Source organism: Mchenga conophoros, linkage group LG3 (genome assembly GCF_057382185.1).
Source record: "Mchenga conophoros isolate Kocher_MC1m ecotype Shallow Benthic linkage group LG3, M_conophoros_male_GT1.1, whole genome shotgun sequence".
NCBI lineage: Eukaryota > Metazoa > Chordata > Actinopteri > Cichliformes > Cichlidae > Mchenga > Mchenga conophoros.
The window spans coordinates 83,688,318-83,714,935 of NC_140528.1; the positions used below are offsets into that span (position 1 = coordinate 83,688,318).

Below are 26,618 nucleotides of genomic sequence, written 5' to 3' on the forward strand. Positions count from 1 at the left end.
TGGATTAATTCACTGTATTCAAGGAGATCCAAAACCAGCCTAATATTGTTATGAATTAGTCTTCCTTTCAAAAAACCTGATTGTGTTTCACTGATAATGTTTGAGATGCCTTTCTTTAGCCTCTCAGCTACAGCTCCAGACAGGATCTTATAGTCAGTGTTTAGTAAGGTGATGGGTCTTAAATTGTCTAAAATTCTTTTATCCTTACCCGATTTAGGGATCAGGGTTATCAGCCCTTGTTTCATGCTCGGCATCACTTCTTTTTTCTCTATCGATTCCTTTAATGCATCAAACAATAAAGTTCTTAGGTCCTTCCAGAAGAATTGATAAAAATTAGTAGTGAGTCCATCTGTCCCTGGGGACTTGTTTAATGCCATTTTCATGACCACCAAATCCAGTTCCTCAATTTTAAGCTCTGAATCACACAGATCTTTGAACGGCTTGTCAATACATGGGATGAGATTATGGATCTTATCAAAGAAACTATCAGAATCAGCTGCTGAATATTCTGAGGAGTACAATTTGGAATAAAAAGTGAAGACTTCTTTTCCAATCTTTCTGAAATCTTTACATTCAGTCCCATTTATCAACAAGCTTGAGATTAGATTTCTCTGCTGTCTGCACTTTTCCAGCTTACTAAAATATGAGGAGTTCTTTTCACCTGCCTCAATCCACTTGGCTCTCGATCTTATAAAGGCACCCTGGGCTTTCTCTAGGTAAAGATCGTCTAATTTAGTTTGTAACTCCATCAATTTATTCTTTTCTTGCACGTTTAGTTTTTCTTTACTACAGCACTGAGTTATTTCACGAAGTAAATTACTTTCATATTCCCGTTTTTCCCTGTTCAGTTCTTTGCAGAATTTTATAGTGAATTCTCTGATTTTGAATTTAATAAGTTCCCATTTCTGTATATTACCCACTACTGAGTCATCATTTTTTATATCTGTAATTTTATGTCTAATTTTATCACAATACTTGTCCTTATTTAAAAGGCTGGCATTAAATTTCCAATATCCCCTGCTACTACGTTTCATCCTTGTTGGTTCTAAGACAAGATCAATGAAACAGTGATCAGATAGGGGTGCTTTGGAGATTTTAGATTGTGAAGTACACCTCAAAATGTCATCGCTCACTAACCAATAATCAATTCTTGACCTGCTTTCTCCATTAGGTTTAAACCATGAATAATTCTTAACTCCAGGATTCAAACTTCTCCAAATGTCTGTAAAATTATTATCACTAGAAAAGTTCTCAATAATGTTATTCTGTTGCCTCCTTCCTAAGCGAGGAGGCCATCTGTCCATCCATTCATCTGAGGTCATGTTCCAGTCTCCTCCTATTAGGATGTAATCTGTGGGGTACATAACTTTAAACTCTGAAATAACATTTGTTAGATTTTCCAATAGACGTTTATTTTGACCTTCGTTATTATGTCCATAAAGATTTGTAACAATTAGAAATATACCTTCGCTCGTCAAGCTGCAGTTGACCAATGACCCTCACTATCAGCTTTATATGTTATAATCTCCCCTGGGAACTTATTAAAACAAATCGCCACACCTCCAGATCTGTTAGATCCACGACTGAAAAGAATCTTGTCTCCCCACTGATTAGCCCAAAAGGTAACATCGGCATCCACAGAGTGAGTCTCTTGTAAAAACAGACAGTGACATTTTTGCCCCTTGCAAAATAAAAAAAGTGCCTTTCTCTTAACAATTTCCTTCAAACCCCGAACGTTTAATGAACCAAAAGAAATTTTTGAGTGAACCATAATAAGAGTATGCTAAGAAAATAACTTTTTTTTTAAAAAAGAAAAGAAAAATATATAAACATGAGTTTAGATTGTAACACTTGTCACCAACTCAGTGACTAATAACCTTTAACTTTAAGTAGAACTCTTTTGTCCCATTAATAATATTCCACTGTATACAGTCTTACATCAAGTCTTTCATTCAACGTCGATGATCCTCCGTCCTTCGATGTATCCATGAGGACCCCGGAAAAAGGCCCGTTTCCCAGCCCGTCTGGCTTGTTCAATTTGCGGCCACAGCCGCCTCCTCTCTTCCCAGTCCTCCCGCGGCAGTACCTCAGCGAAGTGGAAACCGCCGTTCTTACAGACAGCCGAATCTTTGGTGCGACGCCAAATCTCCTCTTTCACGTGTCTCAGAGCAAACAGAATGATGATATGTCGGACCTTGTTCTCAATCTTCTTCCCAACTCTATGCACCACATCCACAGATTCTTCAAGCTTTGATATCATATCAGGTGCGATCTTGCCAAGAATTCCAATAACCAGCGATCTGACACCTTCATCTCTTTTCTCTTCTAATCCTTTAATCCGGAGGCACCACCTCATTTTGTACCTTTCTTGCTCTCACACTCTCTCCTTGAGATCGTAGTTATCTTTGGTCAACTGCTCGTTTCGTCTCTCCAACTCTTTAACCTTTTGTTTACATTCTTTCACCTCCTCCGAGTTGAACTGAACCGCTTTGGCTAGGCTGGCTAGCATCGTACTAGCTTGCTTGCATTGCACACTCAGGTCAGCTAGCTGCTCGTCCACTCTTTTTTCAAGGTTTTTTCTACGTAGTCATGATCCGTTCCTTCTCTGCTGTCTTCCTTTCCATCACATGGCGATGTTGTTTCTTGTTTTTTGAGGTCGAGTTTGAATTTAGCAGGTTTAACTATACTTGGGGCAGTCATTTTACTACTTTCGAGTGGAAACAATAACGAACACAAAGTAAATTCTGGGACAAGTTCAACGAGCTCCTAATTCGTGCGACTGCTCAACTCGCCATCTTGCGCCACCGTCTCACTACTAGATGAACTTGTGACACACATCTGCAGCAGAGGCTGAGTGGCTGCTCTCACACCTGGAGCATCCAAATCGACCCACAAACACGTTGAAAGATGCAATGCCATCAATGTGGATTGTCAAGACTGAGAGACCTCTTCCCTCTGACCCCTCCCCAAACCCTCAAACCCTCCTACCCACCTCGACATACAAACTCTGTGTGGCTTCACGTGTTCTGTTGATGTTTACATGATCGAAATAACTTGAACACAAACACAAACAAACAAAGAGGAAGACCGCACCGGAAGGAAACAACTACAAGTCCCAGCATCCTCTGTGTTTAGGGAGCAGCAGTGAAAGTGAAAGCAGGAGGAGGAAGGTGGAGCTGAGGCAGGTGAGTGTTAACATGAATATGTTTCTTCTTATGACATAAAATAATTCCACGCTGTTCGTGTCTGTGGGTGAAATGTGAGGCCGGTCGGCTCCTCTGAGCGCTGGTTTCCTGTAAGTAGAGAGGAAGTGAGTTTAGCTGAGCCTCCGTTTAGTGTGAGAGAGCAGGAGGAGAGTGAGAGCTGTGCTGAGGCAGGGTGAGTGTTAACACCGCTCTGACATTACTGTGTCTCTGTGGCGGGAACAACAGGCTCCGTCAGTGGAGGCAAAAATAATCAGACTTTGGTTTTTCAAAGGAAACAACTTTATGTCGGAAGTTCCCGCACGCTCATTGGATAACGATGTGTCAATCTCGAGCTATTAGCCAATGAGCGTGCGGATTCACAGAAAGACCCGCCTTTATCACGGGACTTTAAAAACTACAATGGCGACAGAAACTCCGTGAGTGGAGTTCAGGGTGACGTTATGAAACTGTGACGTTTGAGCCACTTCCCGTTGATCGTGAAACTGATGGTTTCTGGTGTTTGGGTCTGTTTTTCTGTATTTATGCAGATAAAGTGTAAACTCAGATGAATTATACCATCAAATGTTAAAGGAAAATATCAGGATGAGTGTCTGTGAGCTGAGAAGGACGTGAAGCGAGCAGTTTATCCCAGAGCTGAAGCTGCTCTGTGTGCAGAGATGAGCTCAGATTCCTGCTGTGATTGATCAACAGTCACAGAAATGTAGACTTGTAGTTATTACTGCAGTATGGTCACAGCAGATACTGATAAACATGTATTATGAGGATGATGATCAAGTTTCTCACTCTCTCCTTTAAATCTCAGTTTTTTCTTCTTCACAGTTTATCTGTTAATTTATTAATGAATAACACTGAAAGAGTTTCTGTTATATTTCCCCTTGAACATCAGCTTATTAGGGCGGCATTAGGAAATAGCCCCCCTCCAAAGAATGAATAAATGAATGATGATAATAATAAAATGATTCAAAAGCAGAGCTCAGAGTGGTAGAATGGTCAAACATGGATCCACGGGTGGTTCAACTGCATTTGGTGACGTGACTAAAGCAAATCTTTCAAATAATCCCACAATCAACGGGATGTTGTCTCCTTTACTACGGTTACTTTACTTGGTCGCCGTGTGAATTTCTTTGAAATGAACCAAATTCTTTTATTTGTCGGTTGTTGCATATTTAACCTCTACAGTCAGGAAAGGAGGAGATGAGGCCTCAACAATGTTGGGTTGTAGCTGTGCTTCAGGTTAGAGTGAGTGTCCATGGAATAAATGTAAGTCAGTGAACTGGAAACATGACTGTGTTCAAACTTTGTTTCCTTTTTATAATGAGTCTAATCAAAGGTGGACAGAAGTATCTCCACTGTGACTTTTCTGTGTCACCATCAGAGCTTCTGCACAGTGTTTCTGGGGCAGATAACATTGCAGCATTATGGAGACAAAAAGAAAAGCGTCTGGACTTCTTTAAGTTAAACTTAAAGAAATCCAGACGCTTTTCTTGGACTGTTGGTTTCAGTGTTGAGTCTCATTCACACACTCCCTCAGACTCTTCACACACACTGATTTGCTGACATAAACACACTCCTGTGTGCTTCACACACACACTGAGGACCATCTACAGACTGTGAGCTCCGTCTTCTTTGTCTTTGGAGCCGAACTCTGACAAAGTTAGGAACAAAACTTTCTCCAGCGTGTGAACTTTCCTCCTAGACTCAGTCTGAGCAGTCAGACCACATATTTCTAAAGCAGCACATGAAGGTGTGGCTCACACACACACAGGTGAAGGAAACAGCTGCAGTATTAAAAACTGCTTCACTGTCTACAAATATATGAACTGAATGTTTCTTTCAGGCTGTAAAAACCTTATTTATCCTCCATTACAGTCCTGCATTCAGAGCATTACTTCTGTTATATTAGTACATGTATTTTATTCTGATGAACACATGAAACTCTGAGCTGGATTGAATCCATTGAATCAGAGTCCAGGACTCAGACTAAACACACTGAATGTGTCCTGAGCTCGGCCGCTGTTCCACAGTAACTGCTGTCAGAGTCACTGTTACTGAGTTAGCTTAGCTAGCAGAGCAGCTAGCAGTTAGAGTATGAACTCTGTAAGCAGTCAGCTCGGTCCTGGACATGGTTACTGACATAAAGCTGCTCTCTGCAGCCATGTTTGACCTGCTGCTTTGTAGGACTACAGTAATGGAGGATTTGGAGGCTGAACTGGGCTCTGTGACACTTTTCGTAGTGAACTGATGAAAGCTGCGTCTCAGATGGATGTTAGTCCAACACATCAGACACGACCTCTGCAGCTCTCAGTTGATGTGCACATGAATGATTTGTGTTTCCTCTGCAGGTGAAGGTAGAAAGTGTGTGTGAGCTGATGTGAATTGAGCAGCATGGATCAGTGTGAGGACAGAGAGGAGGGAGTCCCTCCCTCTAAAAGCACTCTGTGTGGGGAACATGAGAGCCAGACCAAAGCTCAGAGGTGAGATGACCATCTCTAACTGTCCATGACTCTTCTCCATGTCACAGCTCAGCACTCACATCACTGCTCCATCATTATTCACAGGAACCAGCCTGGACCTCCACCCAGAAGTGTGTCCTCTAAGAGCAAACGGGTGAAGCATTTCTTTCATAATTTAGGGCAAAAAAAGTCATCTGACAAAAAGTAAGTTCATGTCAGTGTTAAAATGTTTGAAATTTTAATCAGCTTTTTACTATTTAACGATTTAAATAATAAACTATTTACATAGTTTGTTTATACTTTTTATGTAATGTATTGGACACATTGGATGTGACACATGTTTCATGTTCACTTACTTTTAGCATCAATCAGAAACCATCCAGCTCTGTGTCCTTAAAGAGTGACCGGTCCAATCGTCGAGGCATTGATTTTAAATCCCAGCCTGTGTCTGCTGCAGAGAGGTGAGCTGTTAGTAACAAGAACTCTCTGATTTAAATGATTTTGATGTTTCCTGGTTTCTAAAATGCATCTCTGTAGCAGAGCAGTGTCTCCAAGGACACACAGGCTCAGCTGTAACTGTCAGTTTATCTGGTTTAAGACACATTTGGACTCAATTGGCTGTTTTTAACTATGTATTTTAATCAGAGGTGTAAATCTAGACCTCACACATCTGGATCCTAAACTATGATAGAAACAGCTGCTAGCAGTGGGTAGTTTGACTTTGATACGCTGCTCTAGAAAGCAAACAAAGGTTTGTGCAGCTCCTCTTCAGAAAAGTGTTCAGAGAGCAGCTGCTGTATTAGACAAAGGCTCGTCGTGTGAGCCCAGATGTGTGTAACAGCTGGATGAAGGAGAACCATCACAGTCGCGTCTCCATCCCGCCTTTATTAATGAACTTCCTGTTGCTTGCAGATGACAGGAACACAAAGTGTTTGTGCCACGTGATGCTACAGGATTTGTTAACGTGTCCATGATGGTAACATCTCCTCGTCTAACTGCAAACACATGAGCGCTCCTAACGGCAGCTATCACAGCCACACAGACTGTGTCTCACTGTTGCATTCAGGGACATTTGTTTTCCTGTAAAAAGCTGAACTCTAATCTAAGAGGACTGTTACTGACAGGAAACAGCTGCATTATCTGCAGTCTGTGTGATCACAGCTGCTTCAATCACTTTATCAGAGAATTGATCATTGAATAAAACATGTTTGTGTCTGCAGAGGTCAGAGGTCACAGTCTGCAGGATCCAGCTGTCCGTCTGTGAGGAGTGACTGGTCCAAAGTTCACCCTCCAGACTTCAGTGCTGAACCTGGACCAACGAGGTCAGAGAACTGTGATGACTCCTTTACATGTTTGTGTTTTCCTGGATAAATATGACCAAAGATTCATTAAAAAGATAAAAATATTAGACTTTGTCCTGTAGCGCTGTGTGGCAGGCAGGATTGGACCCAAACACAACAGGATGAAGTCAAAGAGGCAGCTTTATTTCAGCTGTGAACATGCAAACAGCAGAAATAAGAAAACATAACTGTAGGTTTGCAGTGAATGAAGCCTCAGCTCGACGCTCCACTTTGTCCCTCTTTTCCTTCTCCAAACAGCCACATCAGGAGTCTTTGATGGAGTTTTAAAATATTTAATTACAAATGTCCAAAGATGGGTTCAGGATACCTGAATCCACAGTTATTAAAGCTCAAATAGTTCACAGGGTTTGGACTTTGTTAGGTGACGAGAGAACATCAAAGTGTTTTTTATCTTTAAACAGTATTTTTATCACTTCAGTTGCTCTCACAGCCCTGTTTGTTATTTTACCAGAGCTCTTATGTTTCACTCGGTGCTCCCACCAAACACCTTGGAGGACACATTACAGGGAGTGCAGAATTATTAGGCAAGTTGTATTTTTGAGGAATAATGTTATTATTGAACAACAACCATGTTCTCAATGAACCCAAAAAACTCATTAATGTCAAAGCTGAATGTTTTTGGAAGTAGTTTTTAGTTTGTTTTTAGTTTGAGCTATTTTAGGGGGATATCTGTGTGTGCAGGTGACTATTACTGTGCATAATTATTAGGCAACTTAACAAAAAACAAATATATACCCATTTCAATTATTTATTTTTACCAGTGAAACCAATATAACATCTCCACATTCACAAATATACATTTCTGACATTCAAAAACAAAACAAAAACAAATCAGCGACCAATATAGCCACCTTTCTTTGCAAGGACACTCAAAAGCCTGCCATCCATGGGTTCTGTCAGTGTTTTGATCTGTTCACCATCAACATTGCGTGCAGCAGCAACCACAGCCTCCCAGACACTGTTCAGAGAGGTGTACTGTTTTCCCTCCTTGTAAATCTCACATTTGATGATGGACCACAGGTTCTCAATGGGGTTCAGATCAGGTGAACAAGGTGGCCATGTCATTAGTTTTTCTTCTTTTATACCCTTTCTTGCCAGCCACGCTGTGGAGTACTTGGACGCGTGTGATGGAGCATTGTCCTGCATGAAAATCATGTTTTTCTTGAAGGATGCAGACTTCTTCCTGTACCACTGCTTGAAGAAGGTGTCTTTGAGAAACTGGCAGTAGGACTGGGAGTTGAGCTTGACTCCATCCTCAACCCGAAAAGGCCCCACAAGCTCATCTTTGATGATACCAGCCCAAACCAGTACTCCACCTCCACCTTGCTGGCGTCTGAGTCGGACTGGAGCTCTCTGCCCTTTACCAATCCAGCCACGGGCCCATCCATCTGGCCCATCAAGACTCACTCTCATTTCATCAGTCCATAAAACCTTAGAAAAACCAGTCTTGAGATATTTCTTGGCCCAGTCTTGACGTTTCAGCTTGTGTGTCTTGTTCAGTGGTGGTCGTCTTTCAGCCTTTCTTACCTTGGCCATGTCTCCGAGTATTGCACACCTTGTGCTTTTGGGCACTCCAGTGATGTTGCAGCTCTGAAATATGGCCAAACTGGTGGCAAGTGGCATCTTGGCAGCTGCACGCTTGACTTTTCTCAGTTCATGGGCAGTTATTTTGCGCCTTGGTTTTTCCACACGCTTCTTGCGACCCTGTTGACTATTTTGAATGAAACGCTTGATTGTTCGATGATCACGCTTCAGAAGCTTTGCAATTTTGAGACTGCTGCATCCCTCTGCAAGATATCTCACTATTTTTGACTTTTCTGAGCCTGTCAAGTCCTTCTTTTGACCCATTTTGCCAAAGGAAAGGACGTTACCTAATAATTATGCACACCTGATATAGGGTGTTGATGTCATTAGACCACACCCCTTCTCATTACAGAGATGCACATCACCTAATATGCTTGATTGGTAGTAGGCTTTCGAGCCTATACAGCTTGGAGTAAGACAACATGCATGAAGAGGATGATGTGGACAAAATACTCATTTGCCTAATAATTCTGCTCTCCCTGTAGTGTGATTTAGATTTCATTGGTGTAAACACCAGTCACACAAGCTAACCCATGGAGGCAGCAGCAGGCTTTGTGTTTGGTCTGTTGGCTTAAACTAAGAGAGTTTAGTTTGTTAGCACAAAGAGCTGTCAGCTAAAGCCCCGAATGCACTTTGAATACAGACGAACTGAGAAAAACACTTTAAATACAGCAAACAGTCAAACTGACCACATGTTTTTCTGCTGATCATCCACAGCAGTACGTTTAGCATTCATGCTAGCAGCAGGCTATGACTGTCCACTCCAGCACCAACACAGGTAGGAGTGAGCAGTGATGAAGCAGGACTGTGGGCAAGTTTGAGCTACAATCCTATTGGCTTCTCAGTTTCTCCAAAGAAAAGGGGAAAAATTCTTGGTGTTGTGAAGATGTGAGTTGGTCTTGTTGTCGTGGGGCTGGAAGGATGCTGGCAGTGAGAGGCTTTTCATACAGTGTTCAGTAACAGAATGAGAAGAAAGCCACTGCACATGAAACAAGGTGCTCGTAGTGTTTGTTTACTGTGTTTGTGCCACAATGTCAGATCAGTTGTAGATTCACATGCAGACTTGTCCAGTGAAACCAGTGCAAGTACTGCAGTACAGAGCAAAGACTAAGCAAGGGTGTTATTGTAAACTTTAACAAAAGACTGTTATGTGACAAAGAGTAAGTACATTATTTTTATGAGATTGTTCATCATGTCTTTAATTTAATATTTCCAGTTTTTCCTTCCTGTCTCATGAAGCTGTTACATTTATTGTTTTTCTTTTAGGATCAATAAGAGGCCAGAATCTCCTGGACCTGAACCCAGCTGTGTTTCCTTAAAGAGCAACGAGTCGAAGGGTTTTGGTGTATACTTTAAAGGCTGTTCTTCTGCTGCTGAGAGGTAATCTGTGTCTAGATGTTGTTCCTGACTCTGTATTTCTGAATAAATCCTCATGTTTAATATCAGCTCAGCTCTTTTTCACACATTTCTATGTTGGTATGTGAAGCGGTGTGTGTTGGAGTGTTTCCACAAACACAGCAGTCAGAGTGGAAAGAGTGGATGTTGTAGGAGGTGTTTGTGTAGTGAAGAGGCTGAGTGTCTGTAGGACTCCAGCTGCTCCACAGGTGTCTCCTTTGTGCTTTGCTTCAAACACAGTGTAGGGAGGAGCTTCCACTCAGGTGTTTCAGGTGTTGCTGGATGGAGGAGGACAAATAGTTTTTCCCTTCAGTGACACTTCAGCAGCTCAATGTTCTGGGAGATGTTTGTCTTTATGAAGGTTTATGGATTCTTGTTCTTACTTTGGTGAAACTGAGCAATACATTTTCCATCTAACATTTAAAGTAAATTTCCAGGTGAATAAAAGATCTGCAGCTGCAGCCTCTGTGATGTTTCACAGTCTGAAAGTAACAAATTCAACCAGAGTTCAAACAAAGGCTTAATATACGTGTGTGTTTGATATAATGGCAACAAGTACAAACAGGTGTTCTTACAGGTCTTAATCACAGAGGTCTGATAAGTCTGGTGACTTTCACACTCAGCAATTTTGCTGCCTTTTATTTTATATTGGCCTTTTTAAAGCCCTTCAAAGTCTCCCACATTCATACAGAGCTTTTAACACCAAACTCCTTTACAGTCCTTCTCCTCTCACACACGATCACACGACTGATTTGTCTGCAGCAGCTGTGTTACTGCTAGTATTTTATTATGTGTGTAATCTCCTCATATTGTTCCTGTGGTTTAGTTTGACTTCCTTCTGCAAACTCAGCTGCTCTGTTGCTGATACACGTCTCCATGAATATGATTGATCAGATGCTGCCAACACCATGTGTTTCATGTGAGCGCTCAGCTGAAACCCTGGGTTGACTTATCGAGTTAATAACAAGCTTCACGTGACTGTGAATGCTAAAGTGAATCCAGATAAAGGAAAGAGACCCTGCTAATGTTGGACTCACTTCTTAGTGTAGATCCCAGGAGGAAGTTCAACATAGCCATTCTTTGTGCTAGCTCGACCAAACCTGAGACCACAGTGCAGGATAATGATCATCATCTGTCTCTGTCAAGGACATTTAAAATCCACAAATAACAAACATAATTATATTTGATCATTAAAAATATGTTTTCAATTAAAAAAGCATGAGCACACTGGTGGATTACAGAAACATGAAAACTCGTTAACAGTAAAGTTAATTTAGACGTAAACAAAGTGTCAAACATACTTAAGTAGAAGGACTGATGTTTGTGTTAAAATACCCTCTTAAAGCTGAAATACTGATTCAGCTTCTTTACTCAAGTAAAGGTAAAAGAGTCCAGGCTCTGAAATGTACTCACAGTATTAAAGTAAAAACTCCATCTTTGAAGGAAATTTCTGCCAGTTTTTGTGCAAAGTTACCTGAATTTCTACCTCCAACATTAATATGAGAAAATTATCTGAACTTTTATTCTAATGAATTTAATCAGCTTGAACATTTTGTAGCACAAAAGTAGAAAAAACCCAAAGGGAATCAAAAATAGCTCCGTTTGCTGTTGCCTGCATTGTAGATGGGCGGCTTTGCCTCAACACCTAAACAGGAAAATGAGTTTAGTCAAGTATTAAAGTGGGATTGAAGAGGTGAGGAAACCAGAGATCAGGTGTTGTGGTGCAGCATTAAGATAAGATGGGGCCTGATTATTTAAGACCTTGTATGTGAGGAGCAGCCAATGAAGGGAAGCCAAAACAGGAGAAATCTGCTCTCTTTCTAGTCCCTGTCAGGACTCTTGCTGCAGCATTTTGGATTAGCTGAAGGCTTTTCAGGGAGTTTTTAGGACATCCTGATAATAATGAATTACAGTCGTCCAGCCTTGGAAGTAATAAATGCATGAACTAGTTTTTCAGCGTCACTCTTTTTAGCATTTTTTAACAACAAGCTTCTATCTATTAGGGCTCTTGTCTCGCCGACTGCTGCCTCAGATCAGAGTCTTTCTCCTGTGTGCTCAGCTGTCTTAGAGCAGTTTGATCCTGTCTCCCTTAATGACTTGACTGCGGTAGTTCGTAACCTAAGATCATCACACTGCCCCTCTGATTGTCGCCCCCCAACTACTCTTTCAAGGATTGTCAGGTTGGAGATCGGCCTATAATTAGCTAAGACAGCTGGGTCTAGGGATGCTTTTTAAGTAAAGGTTTAACTACAGCCAGCTAGGGATGGGTACCGTTTAGATTTGAAAACCTGCTAAATCAGAATCAGTTGCTGATGACGGCTTTTTTCTTTTCCATCAATCACGTATAATCTTAACTCAAAGTGAACATAGACTTGATTGCTCAGATCAGCCAATTCAAAATGCTAATTCAATCAACTCTGAGTTCATGGCTAGACTCAGTTTGTTGGCCCTGCACCTTAAAACTATTCCCTGTTTGTCTCTCGTGTTTTTTGGATATTGTTTTCACATTGTTACACCCGGCCTAGGCAACCGGGGTGCAACGCAGGAAAATAAAAATAAGGAAAATAAAAATAAGGTAAAAACACACGAGAAAAAACTAATACGGGTTTCCACAAAAATCATCCCAAAACGAAAGTATCGACCACTATTTTCTTTAAAGCAAAATATGATATTTATTTACATCGCAACACAAGGCGCCAAACTATTTACAACGGGGGGGAAGAAGATCGCGAACATGACATACTGAAACACAAGGCTTAAATACATAGAAGGAGCAATCAGGGAATGGACCACAGGAGGGAAACACAGCTGGGGCAAATTAGACCTGACGAGACAAGGAAAATGTAAACTGAACACACTAAGATAACACAGACTTTCAAAGTAAAGTAGGAAACACATAACAGTCACGCAAAAACAACACATTACCAACGCCAAATCGTCAATCCCGGAGGAGCACCTAGACACTCAAATCCACACACAATTACGGTCACAGTCGTAACACCCCCTTACCCAAGAATTAACATTAACCCCAAAATGTTTAATTCAAGGAGACAGTGCTCTAGACAGGGTGTCAGCCAATACGTTATCCTTCCCTTTCTAGTAACTGATCTCCAAGTTAAAATCTTGCAACAACAAGGACCAGCGCATAAGTCTTTGATTGGAGTTGCACATTTGGGAAAGGAACACCAGTGGGTTGCGATCGGCAAACACCCGCACAGGCAGCACACCCGACCCAGCACAGACCCAACATACCCCCCACCCAAAAAAACAAACATTTAAAACATACAACCCCAACGAAAAATGTTTGTTCCATGTCCAGCCCATACGGCACCGGCCACCGTCCCGCAGGCGACGCTGATGACTGGACGGGTCCTCCAGTGGAAACGGAAAACCGGAGCGGGCCCTCGGACCCTCCAGCGAAGACAGACGAGCAGCTCACTAGCTGCAAAAACAGACACGCAGCCCACCAGCTGCACACACGGACACGCAGCCCACCAGCTGCAGAAGGCTGGAGCGGTCCCTCGGATCCTCCAGCGAAGACAAACGAAGCTGATGAAGGCTGGAGCGGTCCCTCGGACACTCCAGCGAAGGTGGATGAAGGCTGGAGCGGTCCCACGGACCCTCCAGCAGACGACGAAGGCTGGGGCGGTCCCTCGGATCCTCCAGCGAAGGCAAATGAAGACTGAAGCGGTCCCACGGACCCTCCAGCGGAGGCAGATGAAACTGATGGAGGCTGGAGCGGTCCCCTGACCCTCCAGCAGACGACGAAGGCTGAGGCGGTCCCTCGGACGCTCCAGCGACGGCGGATGAAGGCTGGAGCGGACCCCGGGCCCTCCAGCGAAGACAGACGGAGGCTGAAGCGGTCCCTCCCTCGGACCCTCCAGCAACGGCGAACGGCTGAAGCGGCCCTCGGACCCCACAGTGATTGGACGAGCCCCCATATGTTACACCCCGGCCTAGGCAACCGGGGTGCAACGCAGGAAAATAAAAATAAGGAAAATAAAAATAAGGTAAAAACACACGAGAAAAAACTAATACGGGTTTCCACAAAAATCATCCCAAAACGAAAGTATCGACCACTATTTTCTTTAAAGCAAAATATGATATTTATTTACATCACAACACAAGGCGCCAAACTATTTACAACGGGGGGGAAGAAGATCGCGAACATGACATACTGAAACACAAGGCTTAAATACATAGAAGGAGCAATCAGGGAATGGACCACAGGAGGGAAACACAGCTGGGGCAAATTAGACCTGACGAGACAAGGAAAATGTAAACTGAACACACTAAGATAACACAGACTTTCAAAGTAAAGTAGGAAACACATAACAGTCACGCAAAAACAACACATTACCAACGCCAAATCGTCAATCCCGGAGGAGCACCTAGACACTCAAATCCACACACAATTACGGTCACAGTCGTAACAACATCTTATGTCACAGCTAGCGGGGCGAGCCATGTTGAATTTAATAAAGGACCCAAGATGCCGACACTGCTGTGAAGTGAGTGAGCTTTATTGAAACGGTGAAGTGCAGTGGAGATGGCCTGTGCAGAAGCTAAGATAACCTCTACTGAAAAAACTACAAAACTAACCTGAAACCTTAAACGGAGACACGGGGAGACAACACAGACGAACCAGCAACAAGCAGGAGAAAACAAAGGGCTCATATACACAAAAGAGCCATCAGGGAATGAGAAAAGGGAGACACAGCAGGATTCATTGGACATAACCAGACAAGGGGAAGCAAAAGTAGACACACTAACATAGGACATGGCACTGTCAAAATAAAACAGGAAGTGAACACAGAGACACAATACTAACACAGTACAGAGGGAACACAGAAACCAAAACCTCAGAACTAGAAAATCTTAATCAGAATGAAATTGTAACAAAAGACAATAACAATCAAAACAAAACCACTGAGTCCACAGACTCGGGACATACATCGGCTCAAACTGTGGTCATAAATATTTTGTACTTGTAAATCAGACTGTGTAGTTTTGAACTGAGTTTTGTAACATTGTGAAACAAAATATCTGGAAAGTTCATGTTTTTGCGTTCATTGATTTGTGTGTGTAAAAATGTAAAAATGTAATAAATGTAAGAAACATTAGAACTACTTTTGCTGACACAAAGTTTGGCGAGCACTGCAAGTTGTCCCTTTAAACCAGTCACTGATATAAAGAGAGCACCTTGTTCCAGGGCATCTGAGCATGGAGGGAAAGCTTTATGCAGGAGATGGTAAGAGCTGTTGGGACTAAAGAAACTGAGCAGAAAACTACAGACATCTGGAAACTGAGTTGTTAATTCTCAGTGGGATCAGCAGGACTAGCAAAGCTCCACCATGACAGTCATCTGATTGACTGAACCCATCCAAACATCACTTCATGGACCTTTAGCTTGTGTCTGTGTGTGGACAGACATAACATGAGCTAATTATACATTACTCCTCCACAGAGTGGACCAGCAGAGAGCAGAGGTTTCCACTGGTCAGTCTGCACAGCAACATCAAACACACCTGGACTCTGTGGTTATGGTTTGTAGTACTACGTTTACATTTGTTCTTTTCAGTCACCTCTATGCTGCACTTTGTGGACCAGAGGATTGTCAGTGTGTCCAACATAAGTCAGAGTTTGGGCTCCATGATTTCAGTCAGATTGGGGTGACTGTAGCTCAGGAGGGGAGCAGGTCAGCTACTAGTTAGGTTTGTGAATCAAACCCTGGCTGGCAAATGTACTGGGTAACGTACTAAACCCAAGCTGCCCTCTGATGCATCCATCAGAGTGTGAAAGAAAGTATTTAAGCATAGAACAATGTGCTTGGTTGAATGAGGCATGTTGTATAAAAAGCTTTGTGTGCACAGAGTATCAAAGAGAGCTATATAAGAACCAGTTCATTTACCACTGGGTAATTCATATAGTTTTCTTTTCCAGCGGCTGGAGGACAACATCACCATGTTTGTGAAGAACGAGCTGAAGAAGATCCAGAAGCTTCTGAGTCCAGATCACCCAGAAACTTTAAAGAGCCAGATGGAGGATGAGGAGATGTTTGAAGGAGAGGATGAAGATGAAAGAAAGAGCTGCAGAGAAGCATTTCTGAAGATCACACTCCACTTCTTGAGGAGACTTAAGCAGCATGAGATGGCTGACCATCTGCAGAGCAGTAAGAGAATTTCTCTAAAGACTGAATATTGATCTTTCCTAATAGCTCAAGAAATGGACCAATAGACATTCATCCTTTCAGGGTACTGAAAGGCTATGATATTTATTATATAATATTTTTTTCTGAATTTCTTACCTTCAGAAATATTTGCTCCACTCTGTAAACGAGAACTTAAAGCCCAACTGAAGAAGAAGTTCCAGTGTGTGTTTGAGGGCATCGCTAAAGCAGGAAGCCCAACCCTCCTGAATCAGATCTACACAGAGCTCTACATCACAGAGGGAGGGACTGCAGAGGTCAATGATGAACATGAGGTCAGACAGATTGAAACAGCATCCAGGAAACCAGACAGACCAGAAACAACAATCAGACAAGAAGACATCTTTAAAGCCTCACCAGGAAGAGACGAACCAATCAGAACAGTGCTGACAAAGGGAGTGGCTGGCATTGGGAAAACAGTCTTAACACAGAAATACAGCCTGGACTGGGCTGAAGACAAAGCCAACCAGGACATCCAGTTCATATTTCCATTCACTTTCAGAGAGCTGAATGTGCTGAAAGAGGAAAAGTTCAGCTTGGTGGAACTTGTTCATCACTTCTTTAATCAAACTAACGAATCAGGAATCTGCAGGCTTGAAGACTTCCAGGTTGTGTTCATACTTGATGGTCTGGATGAGTGTCGACTTAATTTGGACTTCCACAAAACTAAAATCCTGACTGAAACCAGAAAGTCCACCTCATTGGATGAGCTGCTGACAAACCTCATCAGAGGGAACCTGCTCCCTTCTGCTCGCCTTTGGATAACAACACGACCTGCAGCAGCCAATCAGATCCCTCCTCAGTGTGTCGACATGGTGACAGAGGTCAGAGGGTTCACTGACCCACAGAAGGAGGAGTACTTCAGGAAGAGATTCAGAGATGAGGAGCAGGCCAGCAGGATCATCTCCCACATCAAGAAAGCTCGAAGCCTCCACATCATGTGTCACATCCCAGTCTTCTGCTGGATCACTGCTACAGTTCTGGAGGATGTGCTGGAAACCAGAGAGGGAGGAGAGCTGCCCAACACCCTGACTGAGATGTACATCCACTTCCTGGTGGTTCAGGCCAAAGTCAAGAGGATCAAATATGATGGAGGAGCTGAGACAGATCCACACTGGAGTCCAGAGAGCAGGAAGATGATTGAGTCACTGGGAAAACTGGCTTTTGATCAGCTGCAGAAAGGAAACCTGATCTTCTATGAACCAGACCTGACAGAGTGTGGCATCGATATCAGAGCAGCCTCAGTGTACTCAGGAGTGTTCACACAGATCTTTAAAGAGGAGAAACAACTGTACCAGAACAAGGTGTTCTGCTTTGTTCATCTCAGTGTTCAGGAGTTTCTGGCTGCTCTTCATGTCCACCTGACCTTCATCAACTCTGGACTCAATCTGCTGGAAGAGCAAGAAACAACTTGGAAGGTGTTTCAAACAAGAAAATCTTCAAAGAAATACTTCTACCAGTGTGCTGTGGACAAGGCCTTACAGAGACCCAATGGACACCTGGACTTGTTCCTTCGTTTTCTCTTGGGTCTGAAGACTAATCAAACTCGTTTGCAAGGCCTGATGACACAAACAGGAAGTAGCTCAAAGACCAATCAAGAAGCAGTTCAGTACATCAAGAAGAAGCTCAGTGAGAATCTGTCTGCAGAGAAAAGCATCAATCTGTTTCACTGTCTGAATGAACTGAATGATCGTTCTCTAGTGGAGGAGATCCAACAGTCCCTGAGTTCAGGACGTCTCTCCACAGATGAACTGTCTCCTGCTCAGTGGTCAGCTCTGGTCTTCATCTTACTGTCATCAGAAAAAGATCTGGATGTGTTTGACCTGAATAAATACTCTGCTTCAGAGGAGGCTCTTCTGAGGCTGCTGCCAGTGGTCAAAGCCTCTAAAAAAGCTCTGTAAGTTATAAAGTTTTTATTATTTAATTTGGTTGGTATGTTATGGAAAACACACTGCCATGAACCTCTGTTTTGTTTTTGTCAAAATCACTGTAATATAATCACTGTACCTTTATATACATGTGACTTGTATTAATGCTGCTGCCCTCTTGTGGCTAAAGTGTAATTATGTTATTGTTATTAGGGAGGATTTGAGAGTAAGGCTACGTTCACACTGCAGGCGAAAGCGCATCAAATCAGATTTTTCTGACCTTTATAAATCTGACTTTTTTGACCCTATGCGACCCATATCCGATCATGCTATGACAGTGTGAACGTCGCGAATCCGATATTTTCAAATCCGACCTGGGTCACTTTCGTATGTGGTACTGAATCCGATACATATCCGATGTTTTAGAAAGCGACTGCTGTTTGAACGGTCATGTCGCATTAAATCCGTCTTTTACGTCACCAACACAAGACAGACGCCAATTATCAGCGCCCGATAAGACATCGCGAACGCTTCCTGGCCATCCCGTGTAGATGTCAGTGAAACTGTTGGGAAGACAACGTTGGAGAAACGTGAACATTTTATTTGTACTGTATAATCTACAGATTCTGAGAGAAATCTGCAGCTATCCTTTGAAGCACCGCTCCTCTAAAACAGCAATAAGGATCATTATTAGGTTATCTACATTATTATGTAAATAACAAAATAACTTAAAGCAAAAATTGGGAAACGTAAAGTCCGAAGTCTTCATATTAAGGGTCATCTGTCAAACAATATTCTTTGCTCTGGGTCTAAACAGAGCGCGTTGTGTGTGAAGTCTTCTTTTGCGCATGCAAATGCACAAATGCGTCCTTCATTTCCCCGAATTTGAAGGATTCGTCGGGTGTGTCCTTCGTGGCCCACCATATCCCAGAATTCATAGCGCGGCCCAGCCAAATTTCAGCTGCCAACAATGGCGGCAGCTACTAAGTTTTCAAATTACTCTTATTAATCTTTCTGGGTCACAAAATAAACTTTTAACATATTTTCAGGCGAGAAAGTAGCTGTGTAAACTTCAAATATCTGCTTGGTTTATCAAGACATCGCATATTTGCAAAAGTGTGCCGACGTTTTCGGAGACGTCTGTTCCCCACCCGCTCGCTAGCAAGCCGGGGGGTTCAATGGTCACTCCAGCCGGCGAGAGCAGCGGACGCCCGGCTTCATCGTTTTCAGACCCCTGCTCTTTCGCTACTCAGGTTAAACATGATATATAAGTCACTCGGATAACTTAAAAATGTAATTGTTTGCCTTTTTTCTGTGTTTTATTTGTTCCGGAGTAAATCGGTTTGGCTGAGATCAAAGTTCCTCCGGGATTTTCACACTGCTGAATAAACGTTAAACAGGAAACTGATTAAACAGAAGTGTGAGACGGTCGAGAATTTACGCCAGTGTCCTGTTATATTTTTAGATAGCAAGGAGCAGACGGCCAAGTTTATTAAACTCCACCGACACAGCGGTGACGCAAATCTGAAGGCTAGACCGTCCCATTTCACAGCCTCGCACTTCCAGCCTTTTCGGTCTTTGAAGGACCCGGCCCACGTAGACCGCGAATACCGGGTCCTCCGAAGGATGCAGCCGACGTTTTGGGACAAAGCTAGTGTGCGATGTTCTTTCAGTGTTGCACTTTGTAGACGGTCCCTGAGCACTGGTCTCACAGCCAGCTGCACATAGAGACCAGTGTTGTTAGTCCAGGTCAGAAGATGACTTGTTGGAATGAAAATGAGCTTGTAGTTTGTCTGCTTTAATAATGTGACTGGAAAAAGGTGTTGGACTTCAAATATGTCCATTTCTTTCACACTTCACCTTTAAAAGTGAAGCCTTGTGGTTCCTGGAAGGAAAAACACGACTTTTTCAAGTCTTTGTCCTGTTTTTATGATAAATGTACGACTTTAATGTGAAACATTCAGAGTTTTTTCTCTTGCTGTGTTTGTTTGAAGCTGCTTCCTGTTGGCTTCAGCTGTTTGGAGTTTCCATTTTCTAAACTTCTACATTCTGAACCTTCTTCAGCTCTGAACAGATGATGAAACACTGAATGATTTCAAGCTCACACTTTGTCTAATAAACTTACATCTTTCATTCTTTATACAGATTGATGGACTGTGGTTTGTCAGAGTTCAGCTGTGATTATCTGGCAGCAGCACTGAAGTCCAACCCCTCCCATCTGAGAGAGCTGGAGCTGAGTAGGAACAACAAGCTGCAGGATTCAGGAGTGAAGCATCTGTGTGGTTTCCTGGAGAGTCCAGGATGTGGACTTGAAACTCTGAGGTCAGTCAGCATGTTTTAGTTGTGCTGAGATGAATATGATGTGAAAGTTGTGCTGACACTAAACTGCAGACATCAGGCTGATATTATACTGATCCACACTGAGGATCTTCATGGTAAAGTCTGTTTTCTTCTTCTCTGGTTTAGTCCATTGACTGCAGCAGAACAATGTTCACATTTCAAACTTCAAAGAAGAAGAAAAATCCTCCACTGGATAATTCACTGTGAAACTCTCAAACTCTTCATTCCACCTTAAAGTCTGTCTGACACTGAAATCCAAAGCAAAATGTGCGTTTGCTTTACAGACAGCAGTCCAACACAAACATACACACATCATCCAAAACACAGTCCAACATCCAAATCTCCTCCACTGCCAGCATGAATGATGGGAAAGAGAAGGAGGAACACTCTGACATTCAGGGTTAGAATGAGTTTCATGAAGCAGACTGTGAAGATCAAAGCTGCATTAGAAAGCTTACATGAATGAATGAGTGGACAGAAGTGGACAGAGATCATCTGAAGCACTTCAAAGGCTTTAAATCAGCACATTTCTCTTTATTCTTTATCAACTCTGTTAGTTTCTCTCAGTTTTCTGTGGAATGAAGCTAACAGCAGGCTAATAAGATGCTGACCAATAGGTTTCTATTAAAGGTTGTAATTTGTATATGAAAAAGTGCTTTGGCTCAGCAGGGATCAGCTTACAGGTAGAATACAGCTGCTGGATGGGATTAGCATGTCATAGCTATCTACCAAACTGCTAACTGGGGGATTTCAGGCCATCTATGGATCATTTTTGCTAACTGTTTATTCAGCTTAGGCTCACAGGGCTGCAGCCTGTGCCCTAGCTGTCATAGGGCAAGAGGCGTGGTCCACCTGCACAGGTGAGCAGTCCATCACAGGGCCAACAGAGAGAGACAGAGAAGCACTCTCTCACATCCACACCTACAGCCAATTTAGAAGCACCAATGAACCTAAGCAGCATTTCATTGGACTGTGGGAGAACATCCAACCTCCACAGAAAGGCCAACAAGCTTCAACCTACAACCTTCTTGCTTTAAGGCACTAGTGCGAACCACTTTTCCCCATTTCAGCCCAAATCCTGCATCTTCCTGTTTCTGACTCCAGGCCAGCTCCACTAACACTTTCTCATCAGACACTGCCACCTAGTGGAGGAAGTCTTAGTTCCATTTGAAGCTTCAGATTACAGTTAGTTCCTTTACAAAGAGGTGGAGGTGGTGGGGCCACAGCACCATCATCACTGAGTGCCATAGGACACTTAACCTTTGTTTCCATATGCTGGGAACTTCCTGTTGTTCCAAGGAGGACTGGAAAATGTGTGAAAATCTCCCAGTCAGTTCCTCACAGCACACTTCAATCATTTCCCTCCCACAGCATCAGGACCAGGGCTTTTTCACTCTTTGGTCCCACTAAGAGATTTCCACACAAACACCTCATCAGTGGGACTCTCAGAGCTACCAGCCCTTTGCTACAATCACAAAGCTCTTCATTGAAATCAATGATATCAAAGCTGGAATCAAATGAGTCCAAGTCTTCTGCTGATTCAGCATCACATTCATCTTTGCTCCTTGTTCTGCATCCCCACCATGGACTTCATTCCTTTCCAAGCCAGCCTTGAGTGTCCTTTATTCAGCTCATCCTCTGCTTTACTTTTACACCTGATTTTAGCTGCTTTATCTCTCTTTCAACAAGTTTCTGTGCCTCAATCTTTTTCTTCTCTCCCTCATAACAAGACAGCTTCTTCTGCCTGAGAACATGTTGGAGTGATTTACAAATCCAGGGCTGCTTATTGGGGAAAATGCTTCCTGTTTCCAAAGTAATCCCCATTTTTCCCAGAAAGAAATGTAAGTAGAAATCGATGATCTAAGTGAGAACATGAGCCTTTAACAATAGCAGCAAAATATCTCTCCAATCTCAATACTCCCTCTCTCGACCTCTGGAACACCAGAGGTCACAATACATTGTGTTGGGTCACTCCTCGGCCCACTCAGCTGCTTCCATGTCCATCCATGGCATCATGGACATCGGGGTCACCACTCCCGCTCTGACCCTCTCTAGCCGTCCTCTGGCTCAGCAAATCAGACAACCTCATGTCATCTAAGTGGTCCAGTAATAAACACCAGCTCCCCTCGAGAACACTCCATGCGTAAGATTAGGTTTTTCTGCGTCCCTCTCTTGTGGTCCATCATGCCTCGGGCCTCCAGGATCCTCACCCCCCCTGTGGTCGCCGAGATCTTGTGTAAAGCAAACCAAACACCTTTTCCTGCACCTCCCTAACTTATCATCTTTGGGACTCTTTAATCAAAAGCCTGATCCTAATTATCTTCTTGACTTATTGACTTGTATTTATATATATTCTTCAACGTTACTCATCATTTTAAAACTCTTAAAACGCTGCTTTCACGTCCCTGCATGCGTTTCCTGTCGCTTGCCTTATCTAATCATCAACATCCTGTACACAGAACTCTCGCTGCTGCAAGGCCTCCACTCTGACCTAGAATCTCCTTTCACAAGAAAATCATTATAAGCGCCTATTCTACTAAAAGATCCAAAAAAAAAACAACCACTTTAATCAATTAAGTTTAAACATATAAGCAATTACTCCTGCATACATTTTATCACAGCTAAACGCTGCCTTGAAACAACTCCTGTGTGTTAACACTAACTTCATTTTAAAACTCACATTTCCTATGTTATAGCCTGTTTTTGGTACAGCCTTTTTATTTCATCTTGCTCCTTTGATGTAACAATACCTTCTCATTCTAGTTTATCAGACTTAACCAAAATATATGCTTTCCTTCCTTTGGTCCTTCTCTAAAGCAAGAAACTCCTATTCAGTTCCTCTTTTCTGTCACTTGTTACAGGGCCAGCTCAAGTTCAGTTAAACGCTAAATTAATTTGAGGCCTTTTGCCTGGAATCAATACTGTCATGTGTGTTTATGGACTCTATATGTCTGTAAGCGTGTGCAATCCTTCAATAACTCATATCATCCTCACAGTAGATTGGCTAATCATAGCACTAGCCAAAGGCTCGTGACCCACAAGAGACGAATTGAGCCACAACTCCCTTAAAGGCACAAAATGCAATATGTATAAAAAGTCATTTCTATGTATAAGCTCTCCCCTTTATCCTAAAAATAAATCTATGTAATATCTGTATGTGTGTCTTCTATTCATTAATGTAATTGTCAGTTATTTTCTCTCTTTATTTTACCTTCTTTTTGTTTACCTCTTTGTTTGTGACGTGGATATCCCTAAACCATCCTGAGTTCCGGCTTCAATTTCAACCCAATTGTACCCTCTATTCTCGCAGTCGAACTCGTCTGGGCTTCACCTTCCCACTGGCCCCTGTGCCCTTCTCTTAGTGTCCTTTGTTGTCTTGTGATCCCCAGCAAACACAGTCTGTTTCTTCTCTGTTTCTTCTCCGTTGCTCTTTTCAGTATTTTCCTTTTAGATTAAATCCCAGCCTGGCAAAATATCCCATTCAGTGTCTTTAAACAGTTATGTCGCACTGTTCTTACCAGCCTGCAGTTCACCGTGCATTTTCCATCACGTGCTTTTCTTCCATGCTGCTGCTGGTATCGTCAGTGTAGTTTCAGTTGCACTGTCTTTTGCCTGCTGTTAATTCTTGAAGTCCACGATGTTCTGTCGGTCTTCATCAGGAGATTAACTGTCCTATGAGCTTCTTCTCAGGATCGGGACAAGTGGGAGGTCAAGCTGTAAAATTTTAAGCCAAAATCTGGCCTGTTTTCCTCCCAATTCTGTTAATCAATGGTTTTGTACTCAAGATTCTAGGTTGAAAGAAGTCCACCTGTATTGACACACTAAAGCATACAATTAATATCCTTTTCATTTCTTTTCTTAAAACCTCCATTTGCTTCATCTGCCTGGAGTTTACCTCGTATGTTTCTCTCTCTGTGTGCTCACTTGTCACAGTCAGTTCCTTTTATGGGCATGCAAAGTTCCTGTCACACACACCATTTCCTGTCAACCTTGCAGCTGCTCAGAACCATATTTTCTGTTTCTATCTCTCCTGTTTTGTTTTTTTTACAGGCTAATAAAACTCTTGTTTTACTAAGTCTTGATCTAAAACAATTCACCCTTATTTCACGCACACACTTCTAAATATACTAAATTCTTTGCGTTTGTCAGATCGTCTCACACACACACCGCCTTTTCTCTCACACTTCCACTTCTGCACTCACTCTACTATCAACTTTCATAGTGTTATTATTATTTATTATTTTGTACAAATCACACCCAATCACTCAAAACCTGCTACTCACAGCATTCACACACTTAAACTGTGACAAGAGTTGAGGAATATACTCACAACATGCTTTCCTAAGAGTATTTCAGACATGCCTTTCATAATCAGAAAGAGCAAGTCAAAGAAAACAATTGAAACCTCTATTAATTCTCACAGCACACACATAGAATAGAAAAAATAAAACACACCAGCATTTATTGCTGATGAGAGGTTACTCCTAAAAGTAATATGTTAGTCTTAAATATATACAGTGCACTCACTATATTTATATATCAAAACTCAGTCAATTACTATACATCCACTACGGCAACTCAAAACTTTATTTATAGCCCTCTAATGAACATAAATGGCGTCTTAAACACACACTCAACAATGTTTGCAGCAGTATTTGTAAAACCAACTGTGGTTTAAACAGTTCACTGCTGACTAATTTGCATTTTCACACTCACACACACACAGTCTAAAAATAGCTCCAGCACTGCCTCAGACTCCTTTCACACAGAGATCTCTTATTTTATATTACAAAGACGTCTTATATTTACAACCACTGTCACATCTGGCAGCTTTAGCGCCTAAACAATTTCGACAAATTTAAGTTAACGGTCCAACCGATAAAGTCCAACTTTTTTGTGATCAATTAACCAGTATCTGTCCAACAGTTTCTGGCCTCATCTCTAAAATCCCTAACTCAATTTAAAAGCGTCAACCAACCCAAACTTTGCCTGAAGCTCTATTTTTGGCATTTCACAGCCAAGGCTTACCCCGAAGTTTTAAGTTAAAGTTACACGCCCGAAGTCCAACTTCTGCTGGCCAAAAAAGCGCAGACTACCGTTCCAAACGGTAAGGAGACTCTAACTCCTAGTTATTCTGGAGTGCCCCAAGCTCCACAGTGACCAACTGACTATCCCTCTTCGAGGACAATGCCTAAGCGTCCTTGGCATTGGCAAGCGTTACCTCTGAGCACTGCGCTTCCTATCAGTCCAACTGACGTTCTTGAATAATTTATAATACTTTGGAACAACAGTAAAACAGCCAAAAAAGTGTAAGACTGAAGCAGGTCCAACCTTATAACCAATACGGGCTCCACCCCAAACAATAACCAAATTCCCTAATATACTAAAATCACTCAGCAGTCCAACTGCTTTCCACGGTCCAACCGTATTAAATCCTTTAGCGGTCCAACCGCATTCAATCATTTTTAGCAGTCCAACTGCATTAAATCCTCAGTACTGTCATGAGATTCTCATCAAAATCAAAGCAGACATTCCCCAGTAATTTCAGTGAGTAGACTTTAATTTGTAATGTCCAATTTGGCACACTTTGGAAATAATTCAACAGGTAGTGCCTTACCTTTGGATAAGCGGCTTAGAACAACAATGAGAAAAGAGAGCTGATTATTAGCTCATCAAAACACAAAACAAAATCACAATGAATTATCGGTTAATTTCATTTAAAATAATTCATTAAGTATTTATGTACAATTCAAATTAGTTAATTACATATTTTGTTGGTTTGTTTTCTATTTTAATTATTTTACTGACACATTTAATGAATTATTTAATGATGTATTTATTTAATTCACGTTGCTACTCCTGGCCCTGCATCGCTGTTCATAAATACATTTTATTTGTCAGCTTCACCCATCAAAGTCAGGAGGCGGGGTTAATGCTGATCAAGTCAACACCATTGCTTTGGTCTGGTGGGCGTTCTTTTAGTGGGCTTTTCTCAATACTAAGTAGGCCTACACACCAGGGTTTGGACATGTGTGGACCCAAACTATACTTTTACCCTTTTTTGTGTGTCACCAAATACACTTTAATATTTTCTAGACAAGAATGTAGTGGCGTAATCTTTAACCTCTTTTGGCTCCAAACAGAAGTGACAGACTTGAGCAGGGTTCATTTAAAGGCTGACAGAAGTGGAGTGGTGATGGGGA

The 26,618-nt window shown here is 42.2% G+C and overlaps 2 protein-coding genes across 3 annotated transcripts in view; both read left to right on the forward strand.

Annotated features, from left to right (window-relative positions):
* The first annotated feature begins 3,141 nt into the window (after positions 1–3,141).
* Positions 3,142–26,618, forward strand: part of LOC146581170 (protein NLRC3-like) — a 222,158-nt gene continuing 198,681 nt past the window's right edge. Inside the window, exons 1-5 of the mRNA XM_085267584.1 lie at positions 3,142–3,185; positions 5,549–5,680; positions 5,765–5,863; positions 6,022–6,120; positions 6,880–6,981. Of these exons, the coding sequence (XP_085123710.1) occupies positions 5,592–5,680; positions 5,765–5,863; positions 6,022–6,120; positions 6,880–6,981 (389 nt within the window). The 5' untranslated portion in view covers positions 3,142–3,185; positions 5,549–5,591. The remainder of the gene's footprint in view (positions 3,186–5,548; positions 5,681–5,764; positions 5,864–6,021; positions 6,121–6,879; positions 6,982–26,618) is intronic.
* Positions 15,964–20,416, forward strand: LOC146581171 (protein NLRC3-like). 2 transcript variants are annotated; one of them, XM_085267563.1, is made up of 3 exons: positions 15,964–16,171; positions 16,313–18,104; positions 20,221–20,416. In XM_085267563.1, exons 1-3 carry the CDS (start codon positions 15,964–15,966, stop codon positions 20,414–20,416), a joined length of 2,196 nt encoding a protein of 731 aa, XP_085123689.1. The 2 variants fall into 2 exon arrangements, with proteins under 2 accessions (XP_085123689.1, XP_085123690.1); XM_085267564.1 differs by lacking the exon at positions 20,221–20,416 and having other exon boundaries at positions 16,054–16,178; positions 16,290–18,108.